Here is a 19,383-nt window from a genome sequence, read left to right as displayed (position 1 = left end):
TACTCTCCCATACAAATCAAGACATTCGTAGACAGTGACAGACCAGCAGCTCTCACTTTAATCGGATGTCAATTACGTCCATAGAAAGGAAGAGTGAAGTTAGGCCAGTGTCATGCGATCACCGGGACAGCTAGTGCTGACCCCACTGGGTCCAAGTAAGACTGCAACTTTCCAAACGTTACAGTGAAGGAAAGCAGGTGCCCCCCTCCCTATGGTAGATCTTCATTGACCCCTCATCCCGGTCGTTATTCCTTGTTATGTATCCGAGAACACATCGGTATCTCCAAACTGCTGTACTGCAGTGACACTGGGATCCACTGCGATGACTTTGGGTAGTACTGTTGTGAATTCCGCTCTTGGGCTCCCTCCGGTGGTTGTAAGTGGCACTTTTGTGAGTTCTGCTCTTGGGCTCCCTCTTGTGGTTTCTAGTGGTATGGCTGCTCCTTGGAGTTAGCTGTCATCAGCTGCCTCCACTTATCGTCTCTTCTGCTCGGCTATTTAGGCCTGGCTCTTTCTTCAGCCAGTGCCACTTGTAAATGGTTCCTGGTTGGATTCACATCTCTTTGGAGTTCCCTGTTATCCTGACCAGTTCAGCAAAGCTAAGTTTTTGCTTGTTCTTTTCTGTCCATAGATTGTGGACTTATCCATTCTGTGCTTTCTATGTTTGTCCAGCTTATCAGTATGAATTAATTCTGTCTTGCTGGAAGCTCTGGGAAGCAGATTTACCCTCCACACCTTTAGTCAGGTGTGGAGATTTTTTGTAAACTCTGCGTGGATTTTTGTAGTGTTTTATACTGACCGCACAGTATTCCATCCTGTCCTATCTATTTAGCTAGACTGGCCTCCTGTGCTCATCCTGGTTTCATTCTGTGTATGTCTTTTCCCTCTCCACTCACAGTCATTATTTGGGGGGGCTAATCTATCCTTGGGGGATTTTCTCTGAGGCAAGATAGCTTTCCTGCTTCTATCTTTAGGGGTAGTTAGCTCTTAGGCTGTGACGAGATGCCTAGGGAGAGTTAGGAGCATTCCACGGCTACTTCTAGTGTTGTGTTGAGCTCAGGGACTGCGGTCAGTACAGTTACCACTTCCTTCAGAGCTCGTTCCATGTTGCTCCTAGACCACCGTATCATAACAAGTCAGAACTTGTCTCAAACCCCATTTGTTTAGTAGTTGTACCCCAAATATACCTCTAGTGACTGTGATATCTGCATTTATCATCTCACATGCCTTAGCTAGAGAATTGAGTGGAGATCTTGGAGCTTTGGTAATTCACAGTCCTCTTTGTGGTCAGATTATTTGTCACACTTAAAAACTGGGTCAGTATTTCTAATCAATTCTGAGTAATAATTGTTTTTTTTAGGACAAAAAACAAACAATATTTATTACACAGAAAACATCCCTTGATGTGATATTAAATTTAAAAAAAAATTAAATCGCCGAACCGGCTTAGTTCCTCATGGCTAACATGGCGTTAATATCCCAGATCAGATTCCGTAATTGGTCCATAATTTGTTTCAGCTGTTGATTCTTCTGTTTTAATTTCTGTGAGAAAAATACAAAAAAAAAAAAAAAAAAGTAAAAAAAAAACATAGCAGTAAAACGTGTTACTAAGAAGACGACCCAATATAATTAAGCTAGACTCTCCTATACAGTCTGCGTTGGTGCAGAGGCTGCAGGAAGCACAGGACTATCAGCCAACCATCCTCTCTTCAGACTAAATATGTTCCCAATTTAGGTAAAACATTTATTATTTTTGAGACAAGTAGAAAAGAGATATAATTCCAGCATTGAACTTTTCTTCTAAAAACACTTTTTATTGATGAGTCTAAAAATTCACAGCTTCCATTACCAATACAAAAGGAAAACGGGTTTCAGACCAAATCTTTAGTTGTTGCACGTAGTGTCAAGAAATATCCCATATTTTGGCAGAATATCAATTAAGGCCAAATATTTTATTTTTTTTGGACTTCTCAATAAAGAAGTGTTTCTAGAAGAGGACATCAATGCTGGCACTATCTCTCTTTTCTGCGATCCCCCATGCATCTGGTTTTTCTATAGGTGACCTGACAATCGACCATGTATCTATTATCCAGATTATTAGAACCTAATCTCTCCGTCCTATTCTCTGACATCAGCAGGGAGGAAGTAAAGGGCTGAAGTATTTCACATCTTATACTACTCAGCCCCGATTTTGGAGTATTCCCATCTTATCCATTCTCAGGTGAGACGGGAGATCCTGTTCGGGCTAAAAGTGTCCAAGAGTAAGGATAAAAAAAATAAAACGGGCTTTGGTACACTGTTCGCGTAACTTTCAAAGGGAATTGCCAAAAGCGAGGGGCACAGTGAGATACATTGTTATGTAACTCGGGACACACAAAGACCGTAGATCGCTCTGCTACGTTGTTACTGCAAATCCCACTCACTTCTAATCACTCGTCCGCCTCTTCCTCTAACCCCGCCAGTCTCTTCCTCTAACCCCGCCAGTCTCTTCCTCTAACCCCGCCAGTCTCTTCCTCTAACCCCGCCAGCCTCTTCCTCTAACTCCGCCAGCCTCTTCCTCTAACTACGCCAGCCTCTTCCTCTAACCCCGCCAGCCTCTTTCCTTTAACTCTGCCCGCCTCTTCCTCTAACCCCGCCAGTCTCTTCCTCTAACCCCGCCAGCCTCTTCCTCTAACCCCGCCAGCCTCTTTCCTTTAACTCTGCCCGCCTCTTCCTCTAACCCCGCCAGTCTCTTTCTCTAACCCCGCCAGCCTCTTCCTCTAACCCCGCCAGCCTCTTCCTCTAACCCCGCCAGCCTCTTCCTCTAACTCCGCCAGCCTCTTCCTCTAACTCCGCCAGCCTCTTCCTCTAACCCCGCCAGCCTCTTCCTCTAACTACGCCAGCCTCTTCCTCTAACCCCGCCAGCCTCTTCCTCTAACCCCGCCAGCCTCTTCCTCTAACCCCGCCAGCCTCTTCCTCTAACCCCGCCAGCCTCTTCCTCTAACCCCGCCAGCCTCTTCCTCTAACTCCGCCAGCCTCTTTCCTTTAACTCCGCCAGCCTCTTCCTCTAACTCTGCCCGCCTCTTCCTCTAACCCCGCCAGCCTCTGACCACCATATATTCCTAACCCCTATTTTGTTAGAAAGCTTCTTCATCATTCAGGGCATGGCAAAGTACTATAGCTCCATGTTCTCAACATTACCTTATTTACTTCCAAAATTTCCCTCCTTTCTTCGCTTGCGTACCGAAGCTGACTGGCGAAGCCGCGGTCGTCATTCTTCCAGTAGTCATCTTCAATGTATGGAATTAATTGCTAAGAAAAAAAAAAAAAGACGTAAAATGTAGTTTGTTGTCTAACACGGAACACATAATACAGAGCGGGAAGGCAATGGCGCACTGTGCTGAAAGAGGAAGACGGTCCGGGTCAGACTGCAAAAATCGGGACACTGCATCGCCATTTATGTCTGAGCTTATGGTAAAATACTTCACACTTGTGGATGTGTCAATAAGGAGGAAAAATGGCAATAATTCATTGGAAGCTAAGATTTAGGCTGGAGCTACAGGGCGACTAAGCGCAACAATGCCAGAGACCGTACCATGTGCTACAACGCAGCGCAATGCTGGTGATCACAAACAAGCAAGTCAACAATAGTCAAAATGAATTGACTTTTTATCAACTTGCTTATCGCAGTGGTGGCAGATCGCAGGTCCCAACGTGATCTGAGTCACCGACGTTACGCTGCGATGTTACAATGATGTAGTGTGATTGTCCGCAGCGTCAGGGTACATCCACTCAGAGAGGAGAATCTGTACTGAAATCCGCAGCAGCAAAATCCGCTCCCCACACCAATAGATGCAGGTCCTGAATGGGACTTAATCTAATCTGGCTCGTTCAGCCAACAGTTATGTACACCCGACTCCCTGCACACGTGGACGCTCCGCTCGGCTGAGGGCGCATGTGTTTTCAAAGCAATATTGACAATTAAAGGGGTGGATGATGTTGCGGATCAGATATGTTGAGGCTCAACATGCCTGATCCTCTTGCTCTCATAGGTGGTAAATCGGAAAATCTGTGCACCCTCTGTCGTGTCCCACAACCTGGAGCGACCAGGATGCGATCTTTCGGGTTCAGGACCACTACCCATAGGCAGTAAGTGTGATCAGTCAGCATCACGTACCTCTACGGACACCGGCTCCAGCCCAGCGCAGTTCTCGTTGCACTTATCGTACACCAACCTCAGCTTCCGGAAGAGGATGGAGAGCTGCCGCAGGTGTTCCTGGAGCTTCCCGAGCCGGTCCTGGTAGGTTCCCATGTGATATGTGACGCCGTTCGGGAGCTGGAAAGTCACAAAAATGAAGTGAGTACGGCTACAAAGAGCAGAGGACGGCCCATGTCTCCGCCATAGGGGCCACATGTGTAAGCCAGAGGAGGAGACTCAATCATGAGGGCGACAAACCTTCTAGGTAATTGTTTTATTTTACGTCAGGAAAATAACAACTCCTCTAAATTCCCATCCCCCCCAGTCCTTACCACTGCCCTACCCTCAAAAAAGGAGCTGATCCTAAGGAGGGGTCCATAGGGGACGGATATTTACTACACACCGCAATCGTGAAGCCCATAAGGGGAATCAAAAAAATAAAGTGAAAATGAAACAAATAAATTGCTTTCAAGAATATTTTTATGAAAATCCCCTTTATCCTCAAACAATATTATTATTATTTTTTTTTTTTTTAAAAAGCCTACCGGTATTTGATATCTCCACAGTGGCTGATCTGTGCATCCCCGTCACCTGCATGCACCACACGCACTGCGAACACTACAGCAGCGCCACACGCACCGACACTACAGCAGCGCCACACGCACCGACACTACAGCAGCGCCACACGCACCGACACTACAGCAGCGCCACACGCACCGACACTACAGCAGCGCCACACGCACCGACACTACAGCAGCGCCACACGCACCGACACTACAGCAGCGCCACACGCACCGCAGACACTACAGCAGCGCCACACGCACCGACACTACAGCAGCGCCACACGCACCGACACTACAGCAGCGCCACACGCACCGACACTACAGCAGCGCCACACGCACCGACACTACAGCAGCGCCACACGCACCGACACTACAGCAGCGCCACACGCACCGACACTACAGCAGCGCCACACGCACCGACACTACAGCAGCGCCACACGCACCGACACTACAGCAGCGCCACACGCACCGACACTACAGCAGCGCCACACGCACCGACACTACAGCAGCGCCACACACACTGCGAACACTACAGCAGCGCCACACGCACCGCAGACACTACAGCAGCGCCACACGCACCGCAGACACTACAGCAGCGCCACACACACTGCGAACACTACAGCAGCGCCACACGCACCGACACTACAGCAGCGCCACACGCACCGACACTACAGCAGCGCCACACGCACCGACACTACAGCAGCGCCACACACACTGCGAACACTACAGCAGCGCCACACGCACCGCAGACACTACAGCAGCGCCACACGCACCGCAGACACTACAGCAGCGCCACACACACTGCGAACACTACAGCAGCGCCACACGCACCGACACTACAGCAGCGCCACACGCACCGACACTACAGCAGCGCCACACGCACCGCAGACACTACAGCAGAGCCACACGCACCGCAGACACTACAGCAGAGCCACACGCACCGCGAACACTACAGCAGCGCCACACGCACCGCGAACACTACAGCAGTGCCACAAGCACCGTGAACACTACAGCAGCGCCACACGCACCGCAGACACTACAGCAGCACCACAGACACTACAGCAGCACCACACGCACCGGGAACACTACAGCAACGCCACAAGCACCGCGAACACTACAGCAGCGCCACACGCACGGCGGACACTACGGCAGCGCCACACGCACCGCGGACACTACAGCCATGCCACACGCACCGCAGACACAACAGCGTCACACGCCCTGGACATTACAGCAGCGCCACAAGCACCGCGGACACTACAGCAGTTACACATGCACCGCAGACAATACAGCAGCACCACACACACACACCGCGGACAATACAGCAGTGGCAAATGCACCGACAATATGGCAGAGCCACGCGCACAGACGCTACGGCAGTGCCACGCGCACCACAAACACTACAGCAGCGCCACATGCACCGCGGACACTACAGCAGCGCCACATGCACCGACACTACAGCAGCGCCACACGCACCGCGGACACTACAGCAGTGCCACACGCACAGACACTACGGCAGAGCCACACGCACCGACACTATGGCAGCGCCACGTGCACCGACATTATGGCAGCGCCACGCGCACCGACGCTAAGGCTACTTTCACACTAGCGTTAACTGCAATCCGTCACAATGCGTCGTTTTGCAGAAAAAACGCATCCTGCAAACCGCGACGGTTGCGCCATGTTTTGGCGGACCGTCGGCCGCAAAAAACGTTCCATGTAACTTTTTTGCAGCCGACGGACTGTCTTTTCCGACTGCGCATGCGCGGCCGGAACTCTGCCCCCACCTCCCCGCACCTCACAATGGGGCAGCGGATGCGCTGAAAAGCAGGATCCGCTGCACCCGTTGTGCGGCGGAGACAACGCTAGCGTCGGTACGTCGGGCCGACGCATCACGACGGCCCCGTACCGACGCTAGTGTGAAAGTAGCCTTAGGCAGCACCACGCGCACTGCAAACACTACGGCAGTGCCACACGCGTCACGGACACTACAGCAGCGCCACACACGTCATGGACACTACAGCAGCGCCACACACATCGCGGACACTACAGCAGCTCCACACGCACCGCGGACACTACAGCAGCGCCACACGCACCGCGGACACTACAGCAGCGCCACACGCACATACACTACAGCAGCGCCACACGCACATACACTACAGCAGCGCCACACGCACATACACTACAGCAGCGCCACACGCACATACACTACAGCAGCGCCACACGCACATACACTACAGCAGCGCCACACGCACATACACTACAGCAGCGCCACACGCACATACACTACAGCAGCGCCACACGCACATACACTACAGCAGCGCCACACGCACATACACTACAGCAGCGCCACACGCACATACACTACAGCAGCGCCACACGCACATACACTACAGCAGCGCCACACGCACATACACTACAGCAGCGCCACACGCACATACACTACAGCAGCGCCACACGCACATACACTACAGCAGCGCCACACGCACATACACTACAGCAGCGCCACACGCACATACACTACAGCAGCGCCACACGCACATACACTACAGCAGCGCCACACGCACATACACTACAGCAGCGCCACACGCACATACACTACAGCAGCGCCACACGCACATACACTACAGCAGCGCCACACGCACATACACTACAGCAGCGCCACACGCACATACACTACAGCAGCGCCACACGCACATACACTACAGCAGCGCCACACGCACATACACTACAGCAGCGCCACACGCACATACACTACAGCAGCGCCACACGCACATACACTACAGCAGCGCCACACGCACATACACTACAGCAGCGCCACACGCACATACACTACAGCAGCGCCACACGCACATACACTACAGCAGCGCCACACGCACATACACTACAGCAGCGCCACACGCACATACACTACAGCAGCGCCACACGCACATACACTACAGCAGCGCCACACGCACATACACTACAGCAGCGCCACACGCACATACACTACAGCAGCGCCACACGCACATACACTACAGCAGCGCCACACGCACATACACTACAGCAGCGCCACACGCACATACACTACAGCAGCGCCACACGCACATACACTACGGCAGCGTCGCGTGCACCGCAAACATTACGGCAGTCCCACATGCACCGAGGACACTACAGCAGCGGCACACGCACCAACACTATGGCAAAGCCACGCGCACAGACGCTACGGCAGCGACACGCGCACCGCAAAACACTACAGCAGCGCCACACGCACAGACACTACAGCAGCGCCACACGCACCGACACTATGGCAGCGCCACGCGCACAGACGCTACGGCAGCGCCACGCGCACAGACGCTACGGCAGCGCCACGCGCACCAATGCTACAGCAGCGCCACGCGCACCGCAAACACTACAGCAGTCCCACATGCACCGCGGACACTACAGCAGCGCCACACGCACCGACACTACAGCAGCGCCACACGTACCGTTGACACTACAGCAGCGCCACACGCACCGGACACTACAGGAGCGTCACACGCACCGGACACTACAGCAGCACCACACGCACCAGACACTACAGGAGCACCACACGCATCGACACTACAGCCGACAAGGAGTGGGAGGTTATGGGGCACACAGACTACAGCTATAGCCAGCGGCACACACTCACCGTACAGCCAGGGATGGCGGTGGGTCACACTGACACTATATTTGGGGGGTGGACAAATGCCATATACACAAACAATGACATTACACTCGGGGGGGGGGGGGGGGGCACAAAATATAGCCGTGCACACACCATACAGCAGGACACATTATCACTACAATCAGGGATATGCCGTATAGCCAGGCACACACTGACACTACACTCGGGGACACGCCGTAAGCCCAGGCACACACTAACACTACACAGAGGGACACGCCGTATAGCTGGGCACACACACACTACACTGGGCGGCACGTCGTATAGCCGGACACACACTGACACTACACAGAGGGACACGCCGTATAGCCGGGCACACTGACACTACACTGGGGGGGCACGCCATATAGCCGGGCACACTGACACTACACAGAGGGACACGCCGTATAGCCGGGCACACACTGACACTACACTGGGGGGCACGCCGTATAGCCGGACACACACCGACACTACACAGAGGCACACGCCGTATAGCTGGGCACACTTAATATACTTCCCCTGACGAAGCCGCTGCGGCGGCGATACGCATGGGGCTCTCTCTACTCACCCCATTTCTTGTCCTTATGCCGGGCACTTAGGCATGGGCATTCGTTTGGGACCTTATGGCTGGATTGTGTGCGGGTTTTTGCCCAGCTCCTCTCTGAATCAGCTGAGTATTTTTGGCGCTATGTTACCTTTATGGTTTTTGCAGGCATTATACTTCACCTCGTTATCCAGGCTTCACTAGGGGGCTCTTTCAGTATAGCGTAGCCACTGTGGATTATCGCATTCATGCGGGCTTTGTTTTCAGCCGAGATATCTTTGAGGTATTATGTCTATTGCTTAACCCTTTCCACTGCGCTCTATATACTATATGGCCATAGGGATTTATTGCCTACAGATATAATTGTATAGGGGTGATTTGTACATGGTATTGTATTTTAAATGTTTTGTTGTGGTGTTTGAATAAAACGTTTTTTGTATTTCTTCATGATATATGGTTGTGCGGGCCTTTTTGTAGTCCATTCTTTGCTTGGTTTGGTATAGCCGGGCACACTGACACTGCACTGGGGAACACGCCGTATAGCCGGGCACACACTGACACTACACTGGGCGGCACGCCGTATAGCCGGGCACACACTGTCACACAGAGGGACACGTCGTATAGCCGGGCACACACTGACACTACACTGGGGGACACGCCATATAGCCGGGCACACTGACACTACACAGAGGGACACGTCGTATAGCCGGGCACACACTGACACTACACTGGGGGACACGCCATATAGCCGGGCACACTGACACTACACAGAGGGACACGTCGTATAGCCGGGCACACACTGACACTACACTGGGGGACACGCCATATAGCCGGGCACACTGACACTACACAGAGGGACACGTCGTATAGCCGGGCACACACTGACACACAGAGGGACACGTCGTATAGCCGGGCACACTGACACTACACTGGGGGGCACGCCGTATAGCCGGGCACACTGACACTGCACTGGGGGGCACGCCATATAGCCGGGCACACTGACACTACACAGAGGGACACGCCGTATAGCCGGTAACACTGACACTGCACTGGGGGGCACGCCGTATAGCCGAGCACACTGACACTACAGAGGGACACACCGTATAGCCGGGCACACACTGACACTACACTGGGGGGCACGCCATATAGCCGGGCACACTGACACTACACAGAGGGACACGCCGTATAGCCGGGCACACACTGACACTACACTGGGGGGCACGCCATATAGCCGGGCACACTGACACTGCACTGGGGGGCACGCCGTATAGCCGGGCACACTGACACTACACAGAGGGACACGCCGTATAGCCGGGCACACACTGACACTACACTGGGGGGCACGCCGTATAACCGGGCACACGCCGTATAGCCAGGCACACACTGACACTACACTGGGGGACACGCCGTATAACCGGGCACACACTGACACTACACTGGGGGACACGCCGTATAGCCGGGCACACACTGACACTACACTGGGGAATACGCCGTATAGCCGGGCACACACTGACACTACACTGGGGGACACGCCGTATAGCCGGGCACACTGACACTACACTGGGGGGCACGCCGTATAGCCGGGCACACACTGACACTACACTGGGGGACACGCCGTATAGCCGGGCACACATTGACACTACACTGAGGGACACGCCGTATAGCCGGGCACACTGACACTACACTGGGGGGCACGCCGTATAGCCGGGCACACTGACACTACACTGGGGGGCACGCCGTATAGCCGGGCACACTGACACTACACTGGGGGGCACGCCGTATAGCCGGGCACACTGACACTACACTGGGGGACACGCCGTATAGCCGGGCACACACTGACACTACACTGGGGGGCACGCCGTATAGCCGGGCACACTGACACTACACTGGGGGGCACGCCGTATAGCCGGGCACACACTGACACTACACTGGGGGGCACGCCGTATAGCCGGGTACACTGACACTACACAGAGAGACACGCCGTATAGCCGGGCACACACTGACACTACACTGGGGGGCACGCCGTATAGCCGGGCACACTGACACTACACTGGGGGACACGCCGTATAGCCGGGCACACACTGACACTACACTGGGGGGCACGCCGTATAGCCGGGCACACTGACACTACACTGGGGGGCACGCCGTATAGCCGGGCACACACTGACACTACACTGGGGGGCACGCCGTATAGCCGGGTACACTGACACTACACAGAGAGACACGTCGTATAGCCGGGCACACTGACACTACACTGGGGGGCACGCCGTATAGCCGGGTACACTGACACTACACAGAGAGACACGCCGTATAGCCGGGCACACTGACACTACACTGGGGGGCACGCCGTATAGCCGGGTACACTGACACTACACAGAGAGACACGCCGTATAGCCGGGCACACTGACACTACACTGGGGGGCACGCCGTATAGCCGGGCACACATTGACACTACACTGAGGGACACGCCGTATAGCCGGGCACAATGACACTACACAGAGAGACACGCCGTATAGCCAGGCACACACTGACACTACACTGGGGGGCACGCCGTATAGCCGGGTACACTGACACTACACAGAGAGACACGCCGTATAGCCGGGCACACACTGACACTACACTGGGGGGCACGCCGTATAGCCGGGCACACATTGACACTACACAGAGAGACACGCCGTATAGCCGGGCACACACTGACACTACACTGGGGGGCACGCCGTATAGCCGGGCACACACTGACACTACACTGGGGGGCACGCCGTATAGCCGGGCACACTGACACTACACTGGGGGGCACGCCGTATAGCCGGGCACACACTGACACTACACTGGGGGACACGCCGTATAGCCGGGCACACACTGACACTACACTGGGGGGCACGCCGTATAGCCGGGCACACACTGACACTACACTGGGGGGCACGCCGTATAGCCGGGCACACTGACACTGCACTGGGGGACACGCCGTATAGCCGAGCACACTGACACTACACTGGGGGACACGCCGTATAGCCGGGCACACTGACACTACACTGGGGGACACGCCGTATAGCCGGGCACACACTGACACTACACTGGGGGGCACGCCGTATAGCCGGGCACACTGACACTACACTGGGGGGCACGCCGTATAGCCGGGCACACTGACACTACACTGGGGGGCACGCCGTATAGCCGGGCACACACTGACACTACACTGGGGCGCACGCCGTATAGCCGGGCACCTGCATGTTACGCAGCAGCTGGAAGATCTCCATGGTCCTGAACACGATGTCCTGCACCGTCTCCTGCCCGATCCTGCACAGGGACGCCGTGTTCACCTCTCGGGTGGCGGCGGCAGCAGGAGGCGGAGGTCCGGGAAAACCACCGGCGGCAGCGGCGGCTCCGGCCATCCCGACTCCCGATAACGGCGGAGTAGACATTGTTGTGGGGGAAATGTTATCAGAAATCAGCAGCACTGCCGGTAACCGGAAACAACGAAACTGCTCCGTGACCTTCCCAACATGGCGTCTTTCGTCAAAACATTGCCCCCTTTAAGATGGCGAATTTGACATTCACAAGATGGCGTTTCGACAGCAGTTCTGCCAGTCTCAACATGGCACTTGGAAGCCGAGGTGTAAGGTAAATATTAAGACTGTAGGTAAATGTAACGGACGATTCTTTATTTTACATTTATATTTAGTTTCTATGGTGAAACTTCATGGAGATTTATGAAACTACCTAACAAAAACAGTCCATGTTACCCGTAACAACCAATCAGATGGCAGCATTTTTTCTTTACGCTGATGAGAGCTGCGCTGTGATTGGATGTTGGTTACACGTGATGCGCAGACTGTGCTTGTGTTGTCCAATCACAGCTCTTTTTTTTGCATACCTCCCAACTTTTGAAGCTGGGAAAGGGACAAAGTTTGCGGCGCGCAACGCCTCTGACCACACCCATTCACTAGCCACACCCATATTCACGTCCCAACCACACCCATTTAGCACTGCTGATCACACTGTTCATAAAGAATAATTCTAAACAAAAAAATATGGCCACACAGTGCTCCATACTGTATAATGACTGCACATGATGCTCCATACTGTATAATGACTGCACATGATGCTCCATACTGTATAATGGCCACACATAATACTCCATACTGTATAATGGCCGCACATGATGCTCCATACTGTATAATGGCCGCACATGATGCTCCATACTGTATATTGGCCGCACATGATACTCCATACTGTATAATGGCCGCACATGATGCTCCATACTGTATAATGGCCGCACATGATGCTCCATACTGTATAATGGCCGCACATGATACTCCATACTGTATAATGGCCGCACATGATACTCCATACTGTATAATGGCCGCACATGATGCTCCATACTGTATAATGGCCGCACATGATACTCCATACTGTATAATGGCCCCACATGATGCTCCAAACTGTATAATGGCCACACATGATGCTCCATACTGTATAATGAACACACATGATGCTCAATACTGTATAATGAACACACATGATGCTCAATACTGTATAATGATTGCACATGATGCTCCATAGTGTATAATGACCCCACATGATGCTCCATATTGTATAATGAACACACATGATGCTCAATACTGTATAATGAACACACATGATGCTCCATACTGTATAATGATCACACATGATGCTCAATACTGTATAATGACCCCACATGATGCTCCATATTGTATAATGAACACACATGATGCTCAATACTGTATAATGAACACACATGATGCTCCATACTGTATAATGAACACACATGATACTCAATACTGTATAATGAACACACATGATGCTCCATACTGTATAATGAACACACATGATACTCAATACTGTATAATGAACACACATGATGCTCCATACTGTATAATGATTGCACATGATGCTCCATAGTGTATAATGACCCCACATGATGCTCCATACTGTATAATGAACACACATGATGCTCAATACTGTATAATGAACACACATGATGCTCAATACTGTATAATGAACACACATGATGCTCCATACTGTATAATGAACACACATGATACTCAATACTGTATAATGAACACACATGATGCTCCATACTGTATAATGATTGCACATGATGCTCCATAGTGTATAATGACCCCACATGATGCTCCATATTGTATAATGAACACACATGATGCTCAATACTGTATAATGAACACACATGATGCTCCATACTGTATAATGAACACACATGATGCTCAATACTGTATAATGAACACACATGATACTCAATACTGTATAATGAACACACATGATGCTCCATACTGTATAATGATTGCACATGATGCTCCATAGTGTATAATGACCCCACATGATGCTCAATACTGTATAATGAACACACATGATGCTCAATACTGTATAATGAACACACATGATGCTCCATACTGTATAATGAACACACATGATGCTCAATACTGTATAATGAACACACATGATGCTCAATACTGTATAATGGCCACACATGATGCTCCATACTGTATAATGGCCGCACATGATGCTCCATACTGTATAATGGCCGCACATGATGCTCCATACTGTATATTGGCCACACATGATGCTCAATACTGTATAATGGCCACACATGATGCTCAATACTGTATAATGAACACACATGATGCTCAATACTGTATAATGAACACACATGATGCTCAATACTGTATAATGAACACACATGATGCTCAATACTGTATAATGAACACACATGATGCTCCATACTGTATATTGGCCGCACATGATACTCAATACTGTATAATGAACACACATGATGCTCAATACTGTATAATGAACACACATGATGCTCAATACTGTATAATGAACACACATGATGCTCCATACTGTATAATGATTGCACATGATGCTCCATAGTGTATAATGAACACACATGATGCTCCATACTGTATAATGAACACACATGATACTCAATACTGTATAATGAACACACATGATGCTCCATACTGTATAATGATTGCACATGATGCTCCATAGTGTATAATGACCCCACATGATGCTCCATATTGTATAATGGCCGCACATGATGCTCCATAGTGTATAATGACCCCACATGATGCTCCATATTGTATAATGACCCCACATGATGCTCCATATTGTATAATGAACACACATGATACTCAATACTGTATAATGAACACACATGATGCTCCATACTGTATAATGATTGCACATGATGCTCCATAGTGTATAATGACCCCACATGATGCTCCATATTGTATAATGGCCGCACATGATGCTCCATACTGTATAATGACCCCACATGATGCTCCATACTGTATAATGAACACACATGATGCTCCATACTGTATAATGATTGCACATGATGCTCCATAGTGTATAATGACCCCACATGATGCTCCATATTGTATAATGAACACACATGATGCTCAATACTGTATAATGAACACACATGATGCTCCATACTGTATAATGAACACACATGATGCTCAATACTGTATAATGAACACACATGATACTCAATACTGTATAATGAACACACATGATGCTCCATACTGTATAATGATTGCACATGATGCTCCATAGTGTATAATGACCCCACATGATGCTCAATACTGTATAATGAACACACATGATGCTCAATACTGTATAATGAACACACATGATGCTCCATACTGTATAATGAACACACATGATGCTCAATACTGTATAATGAACACACATGATGCTCAATACTGTATAATGGCCACACATGATGCTCCATACTGTATAATGGCCGCACATGATGCTCCATACTGTATAATGGCCGCACATGATGCTCCATACTGTATATTGGCCACACATGATGCTCAATACTGTATAATGGCCACACATGATGCTCAATACTGTATAATGAACACACATGATGCTCAATACTGTATAATGAACACACATGATGCTCAATACTGTATAATGAACACACATGATGCTCAATACTGTATAATGAACACACATGATGCTCCATACTGTATATTGGCCGCACATGATACTCAATACTGTATAATGAACACACATGATGCTCAATACTGTATAATGAACACACATGATGCTCAATACTGTATAATGAACACACATGATGCTCCATACTGTATAATGATTGCACATGATGCTCCATAGTGTATAATGAACACACATGATGCTCCATACTGTATAATGAACACACATGATACTCAATACTGTATAATGAACACACATGATGCTCCATACTGTATAATGATTGCACATGATGCTCCATAGTGTATAATGACCCCACATGATGCTCCATATTGTATAATGGCCGCACATGATGCTCCATACTGTATAATGACCCCACATGATGCTCCATAGTGTATAATGACCCCACATGATGCTCCATATTGTATAATGACCGCACATGATGCTCCATATTGTATAATGACCGCACATGATGCTCCATACTGTATAATGGCTGCACATGATGCTCCATACTGTATAATGGCCACATATGATGCTCCATACTGTATAATGGCCACACATGATGCTGCATACTGTATAATGGCTGCACATAGTAACATAGTTAGTAACATAGTTAGTAAGGCCGAAAAAAGACATTTGTCCATCCAGTTCAGCCTATATTCCATCATAATAAATCCCCAGATCTACGTCCTTCTACAGAACCTAATAATTGTATGATACAATATTGTTCTGCTCCAGGAAGACATCCAGGCCTCTCTTGAACCCCTCGACTGAGTTCGCCATCACCAGCTCCTCAGGCAAGCAATTCCAGATTCTCACTGCCCTAACAGTAAAGAATCCTCTTCTATGTTGGTGGAAAAACCTTCTCTCCTCCAGACGCAAAGAATGCCCCCTTGTGCCCGTCACCTTCCTTGGTATAAACAGATCCTCAGCGAGATATTTGTATTGTCCCCTTATATACTTATACATGGTTATTAGATCGCCCCTCAGTCGTCTTTTTTCTAGACTAAATAATCCTAATTTCGCTAATCTATCTGGGTATTGTAGTTCTCCCATCCCCTTTATTAATTTTGTTGCCCTCCTTTGTACTCTCTCTAGTTCCATTATATCCTTCCTGAGCACCGGTGCCCAAAACTGGACACAGTACTCCATGTGCGGTCTAACTAGGGATTTGTACAGAGGCAGTATAATGCTCTCATCATGTGTATCCAGACCTCTTTTAATGCACCCCATGGTCCTGTTTGCCTTGGCAGCTGCTGCCTGGCACTGGCTGCTCCAGGTAAGTTTATCATTAACTAGGATCCCCAAGTCCTTCTCCCTGTCAGATTTACCCAGTGGTTTCCCGTTCAGTGTGTAATGGTGACATTGATTCCTTCTTCCCATGTGTATAACCTTACATTTATCATTGTTAAACCTCATCTGCCACCTTTCAGCCCAAGTTTCCAACTTATCCAGATCCATCTGTAGCAGAATACTATCTTCTCTTGTATTAACTGCTTTACATAGTTTTGTATCATCTGCAAATATCGATATTTTACTGTGTAAACCTTCTACCAGATCATTAATGAATATGTTGAAGAGAACAGGTCCCAATACCGACCCCTGCGGTACCCCACTGGTCACATCGACCCAGTTAGAGACTATACCATTTATAACCACCCTGTGCTTTCTATCACTAAGCCAGTTACTAACCCATTTACACACATTTTCCCCCAGACCAAGCATTCTCATTTTGTGCACCAACCTCTTGTGCGGCACGGTATCAAACGCTTTGGAAAAATCGAGATATACCACGTCCAATGACTCACCGTGGTCCAGCCTATAGCTTACCTCTTCATAAAAACTGATTAGATTGGTTTGACAGGAGCGATTTCTCATAAACCCATGCTGATATGGAGTTAAACAGTTATTCTCATTGAGATAATCCAGAATAACATCCCTCAGAAACCCTTCAAATATTTTACCAACAATAGAGGTTGCTCCATACTGTATAATGGCCACACATGATGCTCCATACTGTATAATGAACACACATGATGCTCAATACTGTATAATGACCGCACATGATGCTCCATACTGTATAATGGCCAAACATGATGCTCCATACTGTATAATGGCCCCGCAGTGCTCCATACTGTATAATGGCCCCACATGATGCTCCATACTGTATAATGACCGCACATGATGCTCCATATTGTATAATGACCGCACATGATGCTCTATACTGTATAATGGCCCCACATGATGCTCCATACTGTATAATGACCCCACATGATGCTCAATACTGTATAATGGCCGCACATGATGCTCCATATTGTATAATGACCGCACATGATGCTCCATACTGTATAATGGCTGCACATGATGCTCAATACTGTATAATGACTGCACATGATGCTCCATACTGTATAATGACCGCACATGATGCTCCATACTGTATAATGACCACACATGATGCTCCATACTGTATAATGGCCACACATGATGCTGCATACTGTATAATGGCTGCACATGATGCTCCATACTGTATATTGGCCGCAGATGATGCTCCATACTGTATAATGGCTGCACATGATGCTCCATACTGTATAATGACCACACATGATGCTCCACACTGTATAATGGCCACACATGATGCTGCATACTGTATAATGGCTGCACATGATACTCCATACTGTATAATGACCACACATGATACTCCATACTGTATAATGACCACACATGATGCTCCACACTGTATAATGGCCACACATGATGCTCCACACTGTATAATGGCCACACATGATGCTGCATACTGTATAATGGCTGCACATGATACTCCATACTGTATAATGACCACACATGATACTCCATACTGTATAATGACCACACATGATACTCCATACTGTATAATGACCACACATGATGCTCCACACTGTATAATGGCCACACATGATGCTCCACACTGTATAATGGCCACACATGATGCTCCATACTGTATAATGACCGCACATGATACTCCATACTGTATAATGACCACACATGATGCTCCACACTGTATAATGGCCACACATGATGCTGCATACTGTATAATGGCTGCACATGATGCTCCATACTGTATATTGGCCGCAGATGATGCTCCATACTGTATAATGGCTGCACATGATGCTCCATACTGTATAATGGCCGCACATGATGCTCCATACTGTATAATGACTGCACATGATGCTCCATACTGTATAATGACCACACATGATGCTCCATACTGTATAATGGCCGCACATGATGCTCCATACTGTATAATGACCGCACATGATGCTCCATACTGTATAATGGCCACACATGATGCTCCATACTGTATAATGACCGCACATGATGCTCCATACTGTATAATGACTGCACATGATGCTCCATACTGTATATTGGCCGCACATGATGCTCCATACTGTATAATGACTGCACATGATGC

General features: G+C 49.4%; 1 protein-coding gene across 1 annotated transcript; it reads right to left on the bottom strand.

Moving 5' to 3' along the window:
* Positions 1 to 40: 40 nt before the first annotated feature.
* On the bottom strand, positions 41 to 12,463 carry MED30 (mediator complex subunit 30). The gene is made up of 4 exons (XM_069731808.1): positions 12,170 to 12,463; positions 4,157 to 4,315; positions 3,181 to 3,291; positions 41 to 1,542 (listed from the first exon to the last, which is right to left on the bottom strand). The coding sequence occupies exons 1-4, from the start codon at positions 12,365 to 12,367 to the stop codon at positions 1,447 to 1,449; spliced, it is 564 nt and encodes a 187-aa protein (XP_069587909.1). The 5' UTR covers positions 12,368 to 12,463; the 3' UTR covers positions 41 to 1,446.
* Between the last annotated feature and the right edge of the window lie 6,920 nt (positions 12,464 to 19,383).

The sequence above is a fragment of the Ranitomeya imitator genome, chromosome 6 (genome assembly GCF_032444005.1).
Source record: "Ranitomeya imitator isolate aRanImi1 chromosome 6, aRanImi1.pri, whole genome shotgun sequence".
In the NCBI taxonomy this organism is placed as follows: Eukaryota; Metazoa; Chordata; class Amphibia; order Anura; family Dendrobatidae; genus Ranitomeya; species Ranitomeya imitator.
Note: the sequence above shows the minus strand (reverse complement) of the source record. Positions and strands in the feature narration are given on the sequence as shown.

Coding starts and splice junctions, on each gene's coding strand:
- MED30 (XM_069731808.1), bottom strand. CDS start 12,367: ATGTCTACTCCGCCGTTATCGGGAGTCGGGATGGCCGGAGCCGCCGCT. Junction 4,316..12,169: donor AGCTGCTGCGTAACATGCAG/GTGCCCGGCTAT, acceptor GTGACTTTCCAG/CTCCCGAACGGCGTCACATA. Junction 3,292..4,156: donor TGGAGCCGGTGTCCGTAGAG/GTACGTGATGCT, acceptor TTTTTTTCTTAG/CAATTAATTCCATACATTGA.